Source organism: Lagenorhynchus albirostris, chromosome 16 (assembly GCF_949774975.1).
Source record: "Lagenorhynchus albirostris chromosome 16, mLagAlb1.1, whole genome shotgun sequence".
Lineage (NCBI taxonomy): Eukaryota > Metazoa > Chordata > Mammalia > Artiodactyla > Delphinidae > Lagenorhynchus > Lagenorhynchus albirostris.
In genome coordinates, this window is record NC_083110.1 from 19,355,483 (window position 1) to 19,377,034 (window position 21,552).

At 35.6% G+C, this 21,552-nt stretch overlaps 1 protein-coding gene across 1 annotated transcript in view; it reads right to left on the reverse strand.

The window, feature by feature from the left end:
• Positions 1-21,552, reverse strand: part of CTNNA3 (catenin alpha 3) — a 1,656,790-nt gene that overhangs the window by 479,538 nt on the left and 1,155,700 nt on the right. The window contains exon 11 of the mRNA XM_060125436.1: positions 12,773-12,929. Coding sequence (XP_059981419.1) covers positions 12,773-12,929 — 157 coding nt within the window. The remainder of the gene's footprint in view (positions 1-12,772; positions 12,930-21,552) is intronic.

Sequence of the window (21,552 nt, forward strand, 5' to 3'; positions counted from 1 at the left end):
TTTTATATACCCAAAGTGAGAAAATTCTATTGCCTGAGGCAGGTTTTGGTTATTTTGATGCCTCAGATCTTGTAATCCAATGGAAGGAAACTGTCTGTCATGCAGATATGCTTATTAAGAGGCAAGCGCTTTCATCAAAATCCTTAGCAAAGGGAAAATTATAAAATCTTAGGAAAGTTACACAGGGGGCTTTAATTATGCATGTAATAACAAATGTGACAAGGGTTAAAGTTTGTAAAGCTTTACAGTATGATTACATTGTTTATCATTCTACATATTCTAGTCTTTTATGGATGCTTGAAATGTTTCACAATAAAAATATTTTTAAAAATCTAGCCATCCTTTCCCCCCCCTTATCCACAAAATAAGGTAAAAAATAACGTAAAATCTCACAAAATATTATTCCATCAGAGATTGACCCTGGTTGATGAAGTTTTAGGTATTTTTCACATTCACAAAGCATTTTCTTAAAAGGTATTACAGAGATTCACAATCAAGTTCCATAATACTGGACGATCAGCACTATTTGGTGAGTTTCAGGTGCTGATATGGGTGGCCTGGGAAGATTTCTCTGTTACACCAGGCACACAATCCACCATGCCAACTGTTTTTGCACATTGATATTTACTTCTCCTGTTTGCTCTCTTTTACCATAAAAGTTTAAGATTTCAATTAGGTCCTATTTGTTTATTTTTGTTTTATTTTCATTACACTAGGATGTGGATCAAAAAAGCTATTACTGTGATTTATGTCAGAGAGTGTTCTGCCTATGTTTTCCTCTAAGAGTTTGATAGTTTCTGGCCTTAGATTTGGGTCTTTAATCCATTTTGAGTTTATTTTTGTGTATGGTGTTAGTGAGTGTTCTAATTTCATTCTTTTACATGTAGCTGTCAGTTTTCCCAGCACCACTTATTGAAGGGACTGTCTTTTCTCCATTGTATATTCTTGCCTCCTGTGTCATAGATTAGTTGACCACAGGTGCATGGGTTTATCTCTGGACCTTCTATCCTGTTCCATTGATCTAGATTTTTGTTTTTGTGCCAGTATCATACTGTTTTGAGTATTGTAGCTTTGTAGTATAGTCTGAAGTCAGGGAGCCTGATTCCTCCAGCTCCATTTTTCTTTCTCAAGATTGCTCTGGCTATTTGGGGTCTTTTGTGTTTCTATACAAACTGTAACATTTTTTATTCTAATCCTGTGAAAAATGCCATTGGTAATTTGATAGGTATTGCATTGAATCTGTAGATTGCTTTCTGTAGTATAGTCATTTTGAGTATTGATTCCTCCAATCCAAGAACATGGAATATCAGTCTGTTCATGTCATCTTTGATTTCTTTCATCAGCATTTTATAGCTTTCAGAGTACAGGTCTTTTGCCTCCTTAGGTATGTTAATTCTTAGGTATTTTATTCTTTTTGATGCGATGGTAAATAGAATTGTTTCCTTAATTTCACTTTCTGATCTTTCATTGTTAGTGTATAGAAATGCAAAAGATTTCAAAGCTTTTGCACAGCAAAGAAAACCATCAACAAAATGAAAAGACAACCCACAGAATGGGAGAAAATATTTTCAAATGAAGCAACTGACAGGTGATTATCTCTAAAATATACAAACAGTTCATGTAGCTCAATATCAAAATATAAACAACCCAATCAAAAAATAGGAAGAAGATCTAAATAGACATTTCTCTAAAGAAGACATACAGATGGCCAAAAACACATGAAAAGATGCTCAACATGACTAATTATTAGAGAAATGCAAATCAAAACTACAATGAGGTATCACCTCACACCCATCAGAACAAAAATCTACAAACTATAAATGCTGGAGAGGGTGTGGAGAAAACAGAACCCTCCTACACTGTTGGTGGGAATGTAAATTGGTACAACTATTATGGAGAACATTATGGTTTAAGGAACATAAATGTTCCTTATAAAACTAAATACAGAACTACCATATGATCCAGCAATCCCACTCCTGGGCATATGTCCTGAGAAAACCATAATTCTAAAATATACATGCATCCCAATGTTCACTGCAGCACTATTTACAATAGCCAAGACAGGGAAGCAACATAAATGTCCATCAACATAGGAGTGGATAAAGAAGATCTGATACATATATACAATGGAATATGACTCAGCCATTAAAAAGAATGAAATAATGCCATTTGTAGCAACATGGATGGACCTAGAAATTGTCATACTGAGTGAAGTCAGACAGAGAAAGACAACTATCATGATATCACTTATATGTGGCATCTAAAAAAATGGTACAAATGAACTTATTTACAAAACAGAAATAGAGTCACAGATGTAGAAAATAAACTTATGGTTACCAGGGGGAAAGGGGGGAGAGGTAAATTGGGAGATCGGGATTGACATATACGCACTACTATGTACAAAACAGATAACTTATAAGGACCTACTGTATAGCACAGGGAACTCTACTCAATACTCTGTAATGACCTATATGGGAAAAAAATCTAAAAAAGAGTTACATGACCATGTATAACCGATTCACTTTGCTGTACACCTGAAACTAAGACAACATTGTACATCGACTATACTCCAATATTTTTTTTTAATTTAAGAATAGTAGAAGTCATAATAAAATACAGAAAATAATCTATCTACTTCAATAATAATAGAGGCTATTTCTTCATCAGATTTTGTTGATATTATCTTTAAGAATAAAGCATTACAAATATAATCAAAGTCCCATAGGTACTCTTTTTCAGTGCCATCCAACTCCTCTTTCTGCAGAGTTATTCACTCTTAAGTATTTGTTTTGTATGACTTCTATGGCTAGTCCTACTGTTCCTATTGCCTAAAACTTGCTAATTACTTAACATTGCTTTTTAAAAGCTGTCCTATTCGCATGTGAAACAAGTTTATTTGTTTTAACTACTACGTTTGCTGCTATTTATTCATTCTTCTACTGATGGGTGTTTATATTACTTTCAGGTTTTATTTTAAAAAATCCATAATGATCATACTTATACAAGTCTTCTTTATGAATATGTGTACAAGTTCTCCAATAAATATAGAAAGGTATTTGTGGCAAAATAATCCAGGTCCACATATTATGGTTTTGTTCTTCAAAGAGATTATAACAATTTACTTCCCAGAAGCAGTATATGAGAATTCTCATTTTACTACAGCTTGTCTCATATTTGACATTATCGTAAATTTTTACTGTCTTAACATCTGATAGTTATACACCATAGATTTTAAGATAATTCTTCAGTTATTCTGATAAACTATAAAGTACTAACTTTGGGGATAGGTTTAACAAAGATAGCTCCTTTAAAAAGATTTTTCTTTCTCGTATCTGGTTTAAATTTTAACAATGGTCTGCCAATGGTATTAGTGATAACGGTTATCTTTTAATGGGCAACTTACTATGTCTCAGACACTCTTCAAATCATTTAAAATATATTATTTTATTTTTTTTAATCATGCAAGAATATGTACTCTAAGAAGGCAGGGAGTTTTGTCTGTTCTATTGACTATTCTATTTCCAGGATTTAAAACATTCTATCACTTAATACGTGTTCAGTAAGTATTTCTTAAATAAATTAAAAAATGTATCACTTCATTTGGGCTACTATAACAAAATAACATAGACTGGGTAGCTCAAAAACAACAGAAATTTATTGCTCACTCTTCTGGAGGCTGGGAAGTCTAAAATCAAGGCACCAGAATGGTCACATGCTGGTAAAAGTCTTATTCCTGCTTCACATCCAGTGCCTTTCACTGTAACCTCGTGGAAGGGGCTTGGGAACTCTGTAGGGCCTCTTTCATGAGAACACTAATTTAATTCATGAGGACTCCACTCTCATGACCTAAGGACCTCCCAAAGGCCCCACCTTCTAATATTTTCACATTGGATATGAATTTTGGGGAGACACATTCAGACCATAGCAAAATGATATAATTATTAGCATTTTACAGGAGGGCATTTAATGAGTCAGAGGTTAATTTATTTCCTGAAGATCATAGATCTGGTAGGATCTGGCAGACTTGTCAATCTTAAGCATAGTTAGTTAGCCTCCTCCTAACAGACTCTTCTCTTTCTATGCTTTCCATAGATTCTAGAGATAAAATCTATCGTCTTCATGTCTAATCTATAAGAGTTCTTTTCGTGGTGACATTTTAGTGATCATGATATATGCTTTGTGAAAACGGAATTCTTGGCTGCTTTTCTCCAATATACATAAATTGTTCCCAGCACAGGCTCTGGAACCACTCTGTAAGTGGAAGATTTTACTGCTTTGTTAAAAAATCCCCTAGGATGCTATCAAAGTCCATACGTCTATGCCAACACAAATTTGAAAGCTCAGATACATGACTTCATATTTTCCAATCTTGTATCTGCACCCACCTGGGTGGCAGGAGGCATGCTTCGTTCTAGGTCCAGAGGAAGACCTTTGGAGAGCATATAGGGAAGGATCAGCCTGCTTTTCCCGCCTAAAACCCCTTCATCTCTAGCTGAAGTCTTTGGTTTTTCAGAATGCTCAAGAGCACCTCTTGGACTCATTAGCAGGTGTGGGGGGCCAGGGGTGGGGAGAGTGGGTATCACATGACAAAAATAAACTTTCCAGCTAATCCTTTGTCTGACCTATAAAGTGTCCACAGGATTCACCACATTAGGATTTTAAGTCATCCATATTACACTGATGAAATGCATGTGCTTGGAGTTGAAACACTGCCCAGAAATAACTAAGAACGAATGAAATTATGAGACTCACTTTGACTCTCTGTTTTTGTTAAAAGTTTCTGTCAATATATCTGACTATGGCAAATAGTATGGCTATTAATAACTTCATACACTCACTGAAACAATTTTAAGGAAATCCTTTATTAAAGATCTATCTATTTATTAGTGCTATTTATTATGTCAGTAAGATTATTGATGATTACTACAGCTCTACCTTAAAGTTCTGGTAAAAATTCTCAAATCTGACTGATTTTGACAAAGTCAAAAAAGAACTTCTAATTATAGCTTTTCTGAAGATCTAATTCATAATATTTGAACAACAGTCCTGCTGTGTATTTACTGTTCATTCAGATAAGAGCATCTTGAGTGAACTTGCCTGTTAGTACATGGAATGATGCATGTTAAATTCCAGTTCATATGCCCAAAGTACTTTTCAGTCATGTAAGTACAGGCAGTAATTCAAAACATAACTATCAATAGAGCAATAATGGATTACTTTGGGGGAGCTTACTCAGTTACTTTTGAATGCACGCTTTCTCCCTGTTGTTCCATGACTTATGAAAAGCTGTGTGTATAATTTTTCTGGAGTCTCTACAATGACTGAGCCATATACCATCACATGAAAATATAATCGCAGAGGACTCAGAGGAAAAAACCTACAACCGCAACAAGACTCTCTCCTGATTTTAGCCACTGGCATAGAATATCCTGGCTGCAAGTCATCACTGAACTATTCTGATGAGGACCTTCGTTTCTTCCTAAATGCACACCTGGGTTTTTCAGCCTAAGCTAGGTTTAAGTCATCCAACTGGCTCTCACCTCACCTTCCTATTGTTATATCTTGTATGTGTGTGTCAGTCTTATGTTTTAATTTCTTGGAGGAGGGGTGGAGGGAGTGAGGGAACGCCTGCTTTATATTGGGATTACTTTCTTTTCACTTCTAAGAGCAATTAAAGCATTATGTAGCACTCACTCTACTTCTATAAGAATGTTTTTCAGCATCTGGAGTTACTTTTCTGAAGTACTGATGACACGACCATTTAAAATTTTAGACAGCTTATATTTTCTTAAAAATGCTCAGGCCTTTATATAGTGTTATCTGTTGACTTTCTGAGTCCAGTACCAATCCAGATGTACCCTCTGTTCCTGTAATACTGGCCAACTTGCTGTCCCTCAAACCCACCATGCACTTTCACATGCTTTTCTCTCTTTCAGTATTTGACTTGGTGGTTCACGCCACTACATCAGTGTTAGATGTAGACTGAGGGGTCACCACTGTCTTGGAACTACAGATAACTTAAGCATTGCTAATAGAATGTGTCCCTCAGGGAAATACTGGGCTGATTTGATATTGAAACATACCAAGAACTTTTGGTCCAAACCAGATTTACTCTTAAAATTCTATTATGCATAATTTGAGTATTCATCTCTATTTTGGAAGCTATGTAGCAACTTGGAAGACTCTACATATAATTCATAATTGTCATCTATTCCCCCGAAAAAAAAATAATCTCTTAATGTTTCTAAGTGCAGTGGAACATAGAAAAAAATTCAGGACTTTATCAAAGACAGTCCAGCATAGCAGATTTATTAAAGACTATTCCAGTATAGTATATGGCAAGTACATATACTAACCCAGAATCATTCCTTATGGAGGGTTTTTACTTATTTTTTGTTCCTTTCCTTCAGTGTTTCTATATTCTTCACACTGTCTCATTTTCTAACATACTCTAGCAAACTTAAAGGCAATAAAAAGACCATCACCCACTCATTTAAACATGTAAAAAAATGATATTTCAATAATTCAGTTCAACCAGTATCTCCTTAACAATGCTCCCCTCAATACCCTGACGCTCCAGCAGCATTAACTGCACACATTTGAGTTCCCTGGAAGCAAACATTGTGCGTTTTTCTTCTTTGCATCCTCCTCCACTTCCCAACATACTGCCTTGTACATAGTTGATATTCAATACACTTTTATCAAAATTGATTTTTGTAGGCCTTCCCTGGTGGCACAGTGGTTGGGAGTCCGCCTGGCGATGCAGGGGACGTGGGTTCATGCCCCGGTCCGGGAAGATCCCACATGGCACGGAGCGGCTGGGCCCGTGAGCCATGGCCGCTGAGCCTGTGCATCCGGAGCCTGCGCTCCGCAACGGGAGAGGCCACAACACTGAGAAGCCCGCGTACCGCAAAAAAAAAAAAAATTCATTTTTGTAGAATATGATTTCAAATATCAACTTTAAAAGAATAGATCTCATGCCTTGACGCCTTTAATCAATTAAAATTTCAAATAGGTATATGTTGAAGAGATACATAAGAGAATGTATGATGATAATTGGTTATAATTATATTATATAATTTATCTTTGCATAGATATGTACTATGGGTCATTTTTTTACCCCAACACCTAACCCATAAACATTGTATGAGATTTAATAGTGCTTAGTTTGTGTGCAATTAACATTTGTATCTTGCTACTATTATGTATTTATTATTAACTTATGAAGAAAAAGAAAATCTATTTTCATTTGTCAAATGATTCTATTTTCATTTTCCTTCACAGCAGCCACAGATCACATTCACTACAATTTCATGAACACAAAGGACTTTGTTAGTGCGTTTTTGATGGCAGTATCAGAGTTATACTTGTGTCACTAAGTCAAGGTCACAGAACACTGTGATGATTAATGCTTAAAGTTATTTTTCATTATTTGAATATTTTAAAAAATATTAATTCCAAGGCTGAACACCTTTAATGAAAGTGTAAGATGTAAATCCCCCAAATTAATCTTGCAGAATTGAGAAGGGGAATAAATACTTTTTTTTTTTTTTTCATTCAGCAAATACCTATTGAGAACCTTCAAGCAAAACTCTGGAAGCAGGAGGTTCAATTAAAAAGATTACATGATAATTCAACTAAGAGATAGTGGCTTGAACTAGAGTGATAGCAATGGACATGGACATTAAAGAGAAATGTAGGACATGGAATAAAGAAAATCTTTAAGCATCCTCCAATACTATAATTCACAAAGAATCAATATGATGTTACCTTTAAAATGAGAAAACCTTTTACAATAAAGGAAGAGCAGTGCTAATTCTAATCAATAAGTGGTCAATCTGTCTTTTAGAAAATTCCAAACCATTGTCCGTTGCTTCCTCCATTGCTCATGTGGTCCCCTCTCTCCAATAATCTCCATTGTCATAACTCTCATAAAGTTATCCTTTGTACTAATTTTTACTCATTATTTAATCTCCAGTACCTTTTGTAGGGTTTAGCATTTAAAATTATGAAATAAATATTTAATGAATGAATGAAAGACTAAGTGAAACAAAGGTCATATCTTCACAAACCCTCACACTTAATCAGTTCTTAGTGATTGTTAAACAGGTCCAAGGCATCCCCTCTTCTATCAAAGTTTACTTCTTCTAAATTCAATTCCTTGGGATTATAGCTCACTATGAGTCAATTAATGCAATAGTTCAAAAAGATGATTCATGCATTAATATGCTTCCTCTTTCAAATTTGTATCTTAGACAGAGATCTTAAATATTTTTTTTACTCTCACACAGATAACTAATACTCGGAATTTCAGGAACCATGGCAGGCTGGAAAGATGGAGTTTCTCAAATCTTATCACATGGACACATCTTCTGTCTATACAAAAGAGAGTCGTTGATGTGGTCAAAGAATCTTTAGACCAGCTACTTTCTGACAGGTGTTTTGTTATATGTGTTTTCAGAGAGTGACAGAAAGCACTGTGAATGGTGAGGGGATAAGCCCTGTAGTCAGTGATAAGACAACGTTTGGGGACCAATGCATTTTGAAGACTTTTTCTAATTACCTGTAAGATGACAGTATTACATAAATAACATTAAACTAGAAAGAGGCTCTTGGGCTTCCCTGGTGGCGCAGTGGTTGAGAATCTGCCTGCCAATGCAGGGGGACACGGGTTCAAGCCCTGGTCTGGGAGGATCCCACATGCCGCAGAGCAACTGGGCCCGTGAGCCACAACTACTGAGCCTGCGCGTCTGGAGCCTGTGCTCTGCAACAAGAGAGGCCGCGATAGTGAGAGGCCCGCGCACCGCGATGAAGAGTGGCCCCCACTTGCCACAACTAGAGAAAGCCCTCACACAGAAACGAAGACCCAACACAGCAAAAAAATAAATAAAATAAATTAATAAAAAGAGGCTCTTTTGGACAACTGAATGTCAGAGAACTTAGTTTGCCAAACAAACACTTTGCTTTTGGAAGGGGGTTTGGTTTACTGTTTCATTTTATTTTTACACATAAAAATTTTAAAATATATAATGCATTTGTGAGATAACTATATTCCTTATGATTTTTAAAAAAGGACTGATTGCACTTATGTTTGGAATTTTCTATGTATAGCAGGAAACAAAAATGGCTTTTGAAAATTGGTATTTCAACTTCTGTATCATGAGAAACTGGTGATTATATAAACATATTATTTTAAAATAATGATATTTCTATGTTTAGAAATGAAATAAATAAAAGACATTTGGTATTAAAAATGTCATTATTCCAAGAGCTACTAGTCAATATTGGATGATCTGATCATGTTAAAACATTATATAGGGCAAACATTTTACTACTGTGATCCCTACCTTTGCTAATGACAATAAAGTAATAAAGTCCAAGAATCTTTTCTCACTGATTTTAGGGTTTAATTTTTGTTTATATTTTAATGTGGAGAGATGATGTTCTGAGAATCCAACATCATCAAATCCAACTTTTTACAACTGACTTGGGAGAAAGTAAAAATCTTTTCAGGACCCCTATTCTTTTTCTTATAAAAAAAGATCAAAATAATTGAGCATTGCTATCAACTACTGGAAGAAAGTCCAAGAAAAAGATGAAATGTCTATAAAAAATGGAAAACATAATATTCTCAAGGTAATTCATAATTATGATATCCTATGAACTAACCTGTCAGTCATTCTACCTGGCAAAACAGAGGAAGCAAAGTCTGTGAATACAAACAGCATAAAGATCATTGCAAAGTAGTACCAGAGAAGTCGTCCATCACTGATGATGACGATGAGAAAAAGAAAATCTGTCCCACACAAAAGCTGCCAGATTGTCACCAAGATTAGCCATCGGAAGAAAGGTAACCCATCCATTGGTTGGTCTGTGATCTTGGACTTAGGACTTCTGGCTCAGTACTAAAAATAATTATAGAGCAGCTAGATTCTTGCTCATTTATTTGACTAGGAAGATTTAGAGAGGAGAAGCCATTATCTCTGGGAACAGATGTTCAAAAGTTATCATGTAACAAGAAACATCACTGGAGCTCATGCTAAACTCTCACAGGGTAAGTTTACAAAGACACAGAAACTTGAGAAAGCAGTGGACGCCACTAAGTGTTCGGGGCAAACACATTTTTTTTCTCTAGCCACTTCCACTTTGTTTCTGCTGATAAAACCTCTGATTTTGTTTGTATAGTAAGTGACTAGTCAGAAAGGTTGAATTATGACTGGTCTAAGCCCAGTGGTCTGTTAGGATAAGCTTATACCTAACATAAAAATAGGTTCACAAGAGCTATTTGTATGCATCTCTTCCCAATGCAGAGTTCAAAGATATCGCAGTGGCAGCTGGAAACTCACCCGTGTGGGAGTATTTATGTCACAGAAATCAGCAAGTGCTGCAAATTAGTACTACTACTCTCTCTGGCTCGAGTCAGTTGTTAACCATTACCAGCACTCTAAGCCCATCATGGAAACCCCATTTCCTTTTGCCATCAATTGGTCCAGAAGTAGGTACAGGACCAAGTTCTGACTTATGATTAGAGAAAATCTGATGGAAGGCATCTGGGAAAGACTTCCTCCTTGATAAGTTAAAGCCAACAAGCCACCTTGCCTTCCTGCTTTAAGTGATATTGTGTAGCACTTTGAGATGTAAAATGAGGGAAGGTCAATAGAAATCCAGAGATGCCTACATAGGTCATTAATAACCTCAAACCACAACCAAACTGGCAATCAAAGGGCAGGAAAGTGAGAACAGTCCACACCAGGTATAGAAAATAGTGGAGTGCACTGTTTATAGAGAATTTAAAAACAATAATGAAACACATTAAATATGAATCCACTTTTTTATTATTACCCTGTACTGGCAATTCCAAAAAATGTTAGTGATAAGATAGTCCTCCCCACATACAGGGACTATTCCTATCCAAGTCCTCTGGTGTGCTAGGGCCAGTAAGTCTAGAATCAACTATCTTAAACATCTAGTTACATGAGATAATTAAAGGTTTTTGTGATTTAAGCAACCTTCATATGAGTTTTCTGTTACATGCAGGCTCTTAAGTACTATGGTTTTTCACAGAAAGTAACAGACTCAGGTTAATCCAGCACTGAAAGGAAAATAGGAGCTTCTGCTCTGAGGACCCACAGAGTTGCTTAGATCCCAAGCTCCCCACAGCTCTAACCATACAAGGCCTGGCCAGTTATGGCTCTTATTCTTACACATTCAGGAGATTCTCCCTATTCTGCCATCAGCTTAATTATAATAAACTGCCTCTACAGTGACTAGTGTGAGTAGATTTGCCTTGTAACCAAAAGAACCAACTAAAAATCAGAACCTGGCATTTAACAACTAAATTACAAAAGACTGACCCAACATAAGATGTTGATTGGATTCACACTGCAAAGTCTATACTAAGAGGAGAGCCAAACAGACAGAAATATGCTTAACAGAGCATTGCTTATAGTAGTTAAAATTTATCTAAATGCTCATGAAAGAAAAGATAAATGAATGATTTTTTGAAGAAAATATAACAATGTGAGAAAATTCAGCCAACTATTACCTGTAAAAAGGCAATACATAATTACACATTTGAAAACACACACACACACACACACACACACACACACATATATATGCTGGTTGGAAATAAATCACATATTAGTAGTTGTTATTTCTGAATAGTGTTATCAAGGGATTTTAATATTTCTCCTGTTCATTTTCTATTATTTTCAAAGTTTTAGCTCTAAAGAAATAAAACAATCTAAAGTAGTTCATTAGCACATATTTCCTTTTCATTAGTATATTATGAAAATACACCAGGTTTCAAGATATTGTTCACAATGAGAAAGCATACATATATGAAAGTAATCAAACTGATAAGGTAGATAAAACACAATCAGGAAACTTTAAAAAAGATAAAATGATGTTAGAAACTCATAAGAAATTGCATTTTATAAAAAGAATCATCACATTCCAAGAAAATCTCTCTCAGAAAAAATATGTAATTTATTTTAGTGAGAGGCTTAATTTTTAAGAGAATAAAACAATTAAAAAATATTTAGTTATTTGCTGTTACAACAGTATAATCAAAACCTCAGTTACGCTTCTGAGAATATAGCTTTATGAGAGTAATTTCACAATCTTGTGGGATGCTATTCTAATATATGATGAGAGAATTATCTGAATTTGACGTGGAATCTCAAGCCTGTCTGTTATTGATGTAGTTAGATGTTTAGTCTTGTTTATTTTATTCTTTAGATCACCACTATTCAAATACATATAGTGGAAGTTGAAGTATATATTATATCTCAAATCAATGAAGAGTTTTCCCATTAATATACATTTTTTTTTCTGAGTAGAGAAAAATCTGGTTGGGAGAAAAGTGCAGGAAAATGAAGAGATATAACTATATTAAAAGGAGGGGGGGATGATGGTTTACTTGTAAAGCCAGGAAATGCCTAAATTTTCCACATGCTATTTTCAATTATGCTTTGCCCATGAATAGGAATTTCTTTTAGAGAGTGTAACTTGTTGAGGTGTAGGGATTACAAGGCATGAGGCTTATTATCCTAGGGTAGATCATATGTAGCAGCACTGTGCTTCAGAGAGGCTATCACTAGAAAAAAGTCTCATAATATTTCATGAAATTCATTACATTCAGTATCATCCTATTACAATTTGTATGGAAACACAAAAGACCCCGAAGAGCCAAAGCAATCTTGAGAAAAACGGAGGTATTTCATAAAATTACAAGAGCAAATATAGAAATTAAAAGATAAAACCATACCAGATACAGCAAGGAAGTCATCAATGCTTGTAATGTCATCTACAGCTTCAGTGAGGACATGGATATGATTCTCCCACGTGCATCTGTACATTTCCATGGTTTTTTTGACCACTTGACTTTTGGGTCTTGCAGCCAAAGCAAGTGCAGCATTAATAATCTGTAAAGATGTAGAATGTTCACATAGTGATTTCTTTCAGAATAGTTACCATTGTGCCTGTGACAGGTATTCTTTTTTTAAAAAAATTAGATATGTTTATGCCCTCATGTGTAACTCCTTCTTTGCTTTTGCTAATAGTTTAATTTTATTTTTGGTAATAATTTAATTAATTTTAGAACTGTTTGTTGAGCATCAATGCACTAAGAACTGCAAGAGATACAAAGATAATTGGTATCTGCCTATAAGAAGCTTGCATACTACTCAATGGGAAGGGCACCATATAACTCCAGCTCAGTTTGGGATGCAATACATGCCACAATTACAAAAATGATAGACGGTCTTTAGAAAGCAGAGATCACCTTCAGCAGAAGTTCTAAGAAAAGGCTGTGAAAAAGGTGCAGGAAAATGAAGAGATATAACTATATCAAAGGGGGTGGGGAAATGATGATTTATTTGAAAAGCCAGGAAATGCTTACATTTAACTGGTCACTTGGATTCACATTGCACAACTACGTGGTGAATGCCCATTATATGCAAATCACGGGAATAAAAGCTTGACTTCCTTGAGGACTTGAAAATTTTTACCAGTAGATATTCCCTGTTAATTCATTCATTCATTCGTTTGTGCATTCACTCATCATTCAGTATTTCGAATATATTCTGAGTGTTTTTTTTTTTTTAATGTATCAAGCACTGTTCTTGATTTTAGGGATATGGCAGTGAACAAGACACAAACAAAAATCATTTTCTTCATGGAGCTTATATTCCAGTTAGGGGAGGCAGGTAAATAGCAAGTTAAATAAGTAAAATATATATATGGTCTCTTCGATGGTTATAAGAAATAAGGAGAGAAACAGAGCAGAGAAGGGGGATAAGGGGTGGAATGGTGGTGAGGGTAGGAAGTCTGCAGTTTTAGCAAGGCCTCACACTGAAGTGGACATCATGGGTGAGAAAATATTGTGGAACAGAGAAGCAGCAATATTCAAAAAGTGAGAAAGCAGGCTAAATGCTATGAGAATGGTGAGCAGGCTCACCTAGACCCTGGCTATGCATAAGGAGTCCTTGACCGTCTTGCTCAGGACTGTGACCTTATTTGGAAGGTACTGGAGCGTCATTTAAACTTTTGAGTGATCTGCTCAGAACTACACTATAGAAAATTTTATTTGGCAAACAAGGCTACTGTCATAGGTTACAGGAATAAGAAGGAGTTTGGACTGCAGTGGTGGACGTACTGAAAAAGTTTTGACAGGACTTACAATAATTTAAAGGAGGATGTGGCTAGATCAATTATTGCCAAAAATATCATGCAGACATTAACACATCTGTGAGAAACAATGCTTAAAGACATGGAAATATATCCACCAAAGTGTAGTTAACAGCAGATTACAAAACACATCAAGCTTCATAGAATGTCGCTTCTAGCAAATATGCTAGAACTAAAAGTTAGATAAATCCATACTACAAATAACAATGGTTCTCTCAGAGTGGTGGAATTTCCAGTGCTTTTTATTTGATTTTGTGTGTGTAACTGAATTTTTCAGATTTTCTACAGTGAATATGTTTTAGTCGTATACTCAGAATAAATGAAGTTATTCTCTAAAGGAAGTGATTGCTAAGGTTTTTCCATGATTAATGAAGAGAATGATTATAGTATTGATAGAAAATGAGAGATCAGAGAGTTAAACAGTCAGGGTTGTAGAAGGAGATGTGTGAAACTGTTTGGAGGACACTGTTGAGGAAGGGTATTAGATGTCAACTTTCCTATACAGAGGTTGACTCTGAAGTGACTCTTGTCTCTCCCTGCAAATTACATAGTGGCCAATCACAGATGTGAAATCGGAGTTCATAAAAAAGTTGTCATTCATTTACTCATTTGCTTGTTCATGCGTTGAAACAAATTAGTGCCATCAGATTCTACATGGAATACTAAAGACATCACAATGAAGAAGATTCCATCATAATTTCTAAAACAGCCCATAATCTAGAAGGGGAATAAGCCAAAAGCCAGGCAACTGCAACATACCGGTGATTCTCAAACGTTAGCCTCTATCAGAATCCCCTTGGATGGCTTGTTGAAACAGATTCCTGAGCTGTGCTCTAGAGTTTCCGACTCAGTTAATGTGCTTTGGAGCCTGAGAATGTGCACGTCTAACCAATTCCCAGGTGATAGTGATGCTACTGGTCTGGGGCTCGCAGTTTGAGAACGACTGCAATATATAAGTGCTATAATGTAGGGGTTATTGTAAAGGCAAGCAGAAGATGCCTTATAACACATGGGAGAGGTATTCAGCTCCATAAGGAAAGGTGTTTCAAAGGAATAAAATCTGAGAAATAAGTGGAAATTAGTACAAGGTGATACCCATTTAGGAAGAGGCAATAACATGTGATAATAATGATGATGACCTAGAAGCAAGGTAGAGCCTAAACCTCACCTCCTGAAGGGGAGGAGACAGTAATAAAGTTGTAAGAAAATCAAAGAAGACAATGGAAAAAGGGAGGAAAGAACTCACCTTTGCGTTCCAATATAAAGTACCAGTATGTATGAGGAAAGGATACAGTGGAAGTGATAAAGATGAGAGAAGGAATCGTTGGGGAGGTAGAAAAGTAAGGTACTGAAGAGTCAAGACGAGGAAGAAAATCTTTTCAAGGGTCAAATGCCATAGAAACGTCAAGAATAATGAGGACTAAAAATGGCTTTTGAATTTGGAAAACAGGAATAACTGGTGTAGCAGAATACTGGATACAAAATTCAGATTTCACCAAAATATAATGGCAACAATAAAAATAATTTTTTTCCACTCAGTAACCTAAAGGCTGCACCTTACATACATGACTTTCAACAAATTATTGGAGGTACAGAAGGAGAGAAATTAGTTGCTTGAAAATATTATGTTGATATTCTCATTTCTTTTTTATGAAAGAGGAACACATTGAATTTTAAGGAAACACACACTACCTTTAGAAATAACAACTCCACAGTATTCCTGGACTTTAGTTTTACAGTTTTATTAACCTATTAACTTACAATGTATGTTTGTGTACACTGCAGAGGTCCTGGTCTCTGGTGTTTCATTGCCCTGAAGTTGAACAACTGTACACATGTGGTTGTGTACAGTTATGCCTTCACACTCTGTGCATAGTGTTAAAATACTTGTGCAGATCCCTCAGTGGAGATATGGAATCATGAATATAAGGCAGGCTATATTTTGTAAGAAAACTTCCAGTTCTGCAGCTGATCCAATTTACTGATTCAACAATGCACACTATAAGAAAATGTATCCTACTTGACTCTCCTGATATTTAGCTTAAATCTAAAAGCAGACAAAACTCAGAAGATGTGCAAACCCTCTTTAAGGCAGAAGAAATCTTCATCCCAGAGTCATACTCCTAACATTTTAGCTACATATCTAGAGGTGGGGAGGGAACCATTCTTAAATCCTCTTCATGTGTAACTAAAGATGACTTAAATCTGAAGCGAATGATGTTGCTTTCTGAGGCATCTTTCTTTAGATTATGGCTGAGGTGTGTACATGTCAGAATCACCCTTGACCCTGAGAATCACCTAATTAGTTCAACTTTGAAATAGTATCTTTAAGAACTTACTATATCTTAATAGGACTACTTTGATAGCCTTCCAAATAGTTTCCTAATTCCAGTCCCTATTTGCTCCAGGCTATTCTCCTTGCTACAAACACATGTAGTTTTCAAATACACAAGGGATCCTGTCCCACCATGCCTGATAACCTTTGATAGAATCCTAGTTGACTGAAGATAAAATCCAAATTCCTTTTCACCAATTCACAGTCTAAAAGCCTCCACAGGCTAGCCCTTACCTCCATTTTCAGTCTGCTGTAACAATCTCCCTCATTTTAGCCTACGTTCCAGCCATCCTGTCTTCAGCTCCATTTTCTGACATCATGTATCTTCACACCTCCATGACTTTGTTCTTACAACTGAATCTGCTTCAACACCATTGCTCCATCCCTGTCCCTGCTCTGGTCCTTCTGAGGAAACATTTCTTTAACAAACCTGTTGAAATGTCATTGCATACTGTGAAACCTGTCCCTTTCCTTATACCCAGGAACCTGAATTGTCTTTAGTGTTTTAAAAGTACTTTGTCCATATAACTAAATAGTAGTTATCATATTACATGATTGTTTATACACATCTGCTCCATATGAGCCTTTTTATAGGAGGGGCTGTGTTTTATTCATCTTTGCTTCTATACTAAGCATGTTAATCATAGTTACTGCTATATTCATAAACCGTCCCTAAAACACATTTTTCTACTCCTAGTCTACTCTTAGCTCCATAGGGAGCCAAGTTTGGTATCACATTTTTCCCTCTTCAAAACTGCTGAGATCAAAGGCTGGCACCCACTTCAAGGACATCCAATCTGTAGGCTGACCAGTGATTGGTCATGGGCATGATGTAAAAGGTTGAGCTGGTCAAATCTCTCTTGAAAATTTGAACTAGAACTTACAGAGAAAGAGTTAGCTAGCAATGGAAATGAAAGATGAAAAAAAAAAAAAAATATATATATAGAGAGAGAGAAGCCATCTAGTAAAATCAGAACCAGAGGGGTTCATGGGGTTAAGTCCATGAGGAAGTAGAGCAAACCAAAGTTGAAAGGAAAAAGAAACTATGAGTTTGAAGTTATTATGTAAAGAAAAGAATGAGCATAGAGTAAAATAAGCCAGTGGATTGAAAGAAAAATGGAGGAAATACGTAAAGAGAGTTGAAAGCACCAACAGAGAGAAAATACTCAGAAAAAAAAAGAGCTGGGAGTTGACTCTTTTTGAGAGCTTCGTATTTGGGGTTAACAGTCCACAGAAAAAATAATAGCCATAATAATAAATACTAATACTCAAAGCCTCTGCTCTATGCCAAACACTGTTCCAAGCACTTTCTCTATACTAACTCACCTAATTTTTACAACTCAGTGAGGTACTACCATCCCCATTTTTCAGACCGTCCAGTTATTAAGTAGAAAAGCCATGACTCTGACCCAAGTTCATTCTCACTGCCACATCTTAGTGTCTGCTGTATTATTTCTACAATAATTTAGGACACCGAGAGTGAGTCTATGATCCTGAAAACCAAAGGGGCCTCGCTGAAGAAAACATTACAATGCCTGGTGTGGGGGAAAAAAATGGTGTGTGTGCATGTGCTAAAATGCATATAACATAAATTTGACCATTTTACCCATTTATAAGTTTAAAATTCTGTGGCATAAAATACATTTACATTATTACGCAACAATTATCAGCATTCACCTCCAGAACTTTTTTTTTTTTTTTGCGGTACGCGGGCCTCTCCCGTTGCGGGGCACAGGTTCCGGCCGCGCAGGCTCAACAGCCAGGGCTCACGGGCCCAGCCGCTCCGCGGCATGTGGGATCCTCCCGGATCAGGGCACGAACCCGCGTCCCCTGCATCGGCAGGCAGACCCTCAACCACTGCGCCACCAGGGAAGCCCTCCAGAACTTTTTCATCTTCCCCAAATGAAACTGTATACCTATCAAACAAAAACTTCTTATTCTCTCCCCCCTTCAGCCATGGTAACCACCATTCTACTTTCTGTCTCTACAAATTTGACTATTCTAGGTACCTCGTAGAAGTGGAATCATACAATATTTGACATTTTGTGTGTGGCTTTTTCATGTAGAATAATGTTTTCAAGGTCCATCTCTGTTGCAGCATAGGTCAAAATTTTATTTCTTTTCAAAGCTGAATAATATTCCATTATACGTACATATATTCTGCTCATTCATTTATCTGTTGGTGGATATTTAGGTTGTTTCCACCTTCTGGCTACTGTGAATAATGCTCCTATGAACACTGGTGTACAAATATCTCATCAAGTCCTGGCTTTCAAATGTTTCATTTATATACCACCAATGAAATTTCTGGGTCATGTGGTAATTCTAAATTCTATTTTTGAGGAAATGTCATACTGTTTTCCACAGTGGCTGTACCATTTTACAGTCTAACTAGCAATACACAAAGGTTCCAATTTCTCCACTTCAGTGTTCCAGGAACAGTTTCTAAGTAGTTCATTTGAATTAATGTTTTGAATCCAAAGAGGAAGGTCCTACCAGTATTCCCATTTTTCTGGTAAGGAAATGGAGACACAAAGAGATTGAATAATTTGTGCAAAGATATATAGAGAGCTCTAGATTGTAAAACAAGAGGCTTAAATTAGAGTTTTACTTTGCTTCAAACTATTTTATGTACACAAAAGAGTCATATTAACTCTCCCAGGACTCGTTTTCCCAGGAGTTATAGGTAAGTCTGCACTGGGGTAGGGGGCAGTGTTTGAATTAGCTCATCCCACTCAAGTTCCTTCGGATTTGAACATGCAGATTTAATGCTATCAACTGATGTATATACTTCTCTTAAAAGATTCCTGAAAACAGTTACTTTAAAAGTGAAAATAAGTCCACGTAATTTAATTTTCCTCAGAGATATTTCAATATTGGCATTGATATAAATAATCTTAAACATCTTAGTTAATATAACAAAAGCACTTTGTGGATTAAAAAGATGAGTTATGTGTAAGTACCCATAGGTCTGATTACCTCAGTGTCATGGCATGTAGAGAAAATTAAAATAACTAGATATATGATACCTCAAATACATCTAAGCTAGTATGTGAGGGGAATTTATATGACATCCACGTAAACTGGTAACACTAATAATTTTGGAATTGTAGCAACCATGGTAATGACATCAAATTCAATGCTCTAATTTTGTGCATTCTTTTCTTAGTTGCTGAAATAGTATTCTAGTACCAAATGTTTCTCACTTTCTATGTTGGTTTTTCCACATTTCCTTAGTTTTGATAACCTTTTCTTTTTGTCTTCTTTCATTTATGGGAAACCGTCATTACATTTTAAAACTAAGCCATGTGATATTTGTCATCAAGAATCTCCACAGTCACATCTTTTGTTAAATGATAAAAGCATTTTGAGGTTGGGGAGGGGTGGTGGTGAGGAGATATAACCTGTCATGCACCCTCACAGGTTTATAAACAATTAGATTGCATTCAACTTTGGCCTAACAATGTTGTAATCTCCTTATTCCAAGAAGAGATGATCCACGCATGATAGGATTACTCACATGAATCATCTCATGAGGCTTTCACTTGACTTTGGATACACATAAAAAAACTGAGATAACCCACTCCAGGGGTGAAAAGTAATTTTTAAAAAGGGACGGGGGCGAAGCTGATTTCTGGGAGTATATGGCATTATATGAAAGTCTATACATTTCTTTTATATTTATTCTAGTATAAACGTTCATATCTCTTAATCCATACTGCTAGAGAAAAGGAGAAAAATTCGACCTAGGACTATTTAGGTTATGGAAAATGTAATGCTCCCTAGAAGGTCTGTAAAAGGCGATTATTTACATGAAAATCAAACTACTATTATCCTGTCTTCCATACTAATTATTAAGACAGGACAACCTATTAAATGCAATAGGTAAGTGAGGGAGGAAAAGAACATCAAATGAATTATCTGGCATGACATAACACTAAGTATGTTTTATAGACAAATTAAGTTGGAATTTGGGGTATAATCCCACATTTTAATCCAGCTCTATTACTTATTAGTTTTGTGTGATTTCAGACAAATTTCCTATTCTGAGCCTCAATTCCTTATCTGTAATGGTTAGAAAATAATGCTTATTACAAAGGTTGTTGGCAGAATTTAATTAGGTTAACTAAATAAAACGACTAATACTCACCCGGCACAGTGTTAGACATTTTATGAATGTTTGCCTCAATGCAAGATAGTTTGGGAAAAAATACAAAGAATACTTCGGTAATTTAAACACTATATATACAAACACACAGACATACAGAATTTACAGTTCTGATAGGCTCAACAATCATTTTCATATGCTAATTATAAAAATATCCCTCAGTTAAACAAATATGAATTTAAGGAAAACTGAATCTACAGAAACAGTATACTGTTGAGATTTACCTGTAATATAAAACTAAAATAAGAGAAAATTTGCTTTAAAAAAGAAAAAAAATTCTGAAAACAATATTGTAAATTACAACTTAAGGTAATGGGAAATACTTTAATTTCTAATGATGAAAAAACAGAAACAACAGAGATTTTTGGATCCAATATAATCTGCCACTTAGGTATCTAATAAGTTTTGAATTTGGAGATGAGGAAATATCTACTGTCTTCCAAATCATTGGGGTTCAAGTGGAGGAATTAAAAATAAATTTGACATCTTTGCTAAATTAATAAATTCCCTTTTTTTAAAAAAGGAATTCTATGTCAGAAACAACTACAAAGTTCCTTTTAATGCACCATCCAATTCCATATAAACATAAAGGCAAAATACAAGCTATTCATTAATTGCCAAAATGCGTTTTATACTAAGAAGTTGGCAAAATTTTAAATGAAAAACAGCATATATTTGCAATGTCTGAATTCTTGGGATTGGACATTCTCTCCATATATTTGGAATTTCTGAAGATTCAACTTGGTCTTATCAAAAACTGTGAACTAAAACAAGTTCATGCAACATTAGGAGATTTAACTTTTTTAATTGTCAAAGAATATTTGCTCTTTATCTACTATGTATCTAAAGTAAAGAA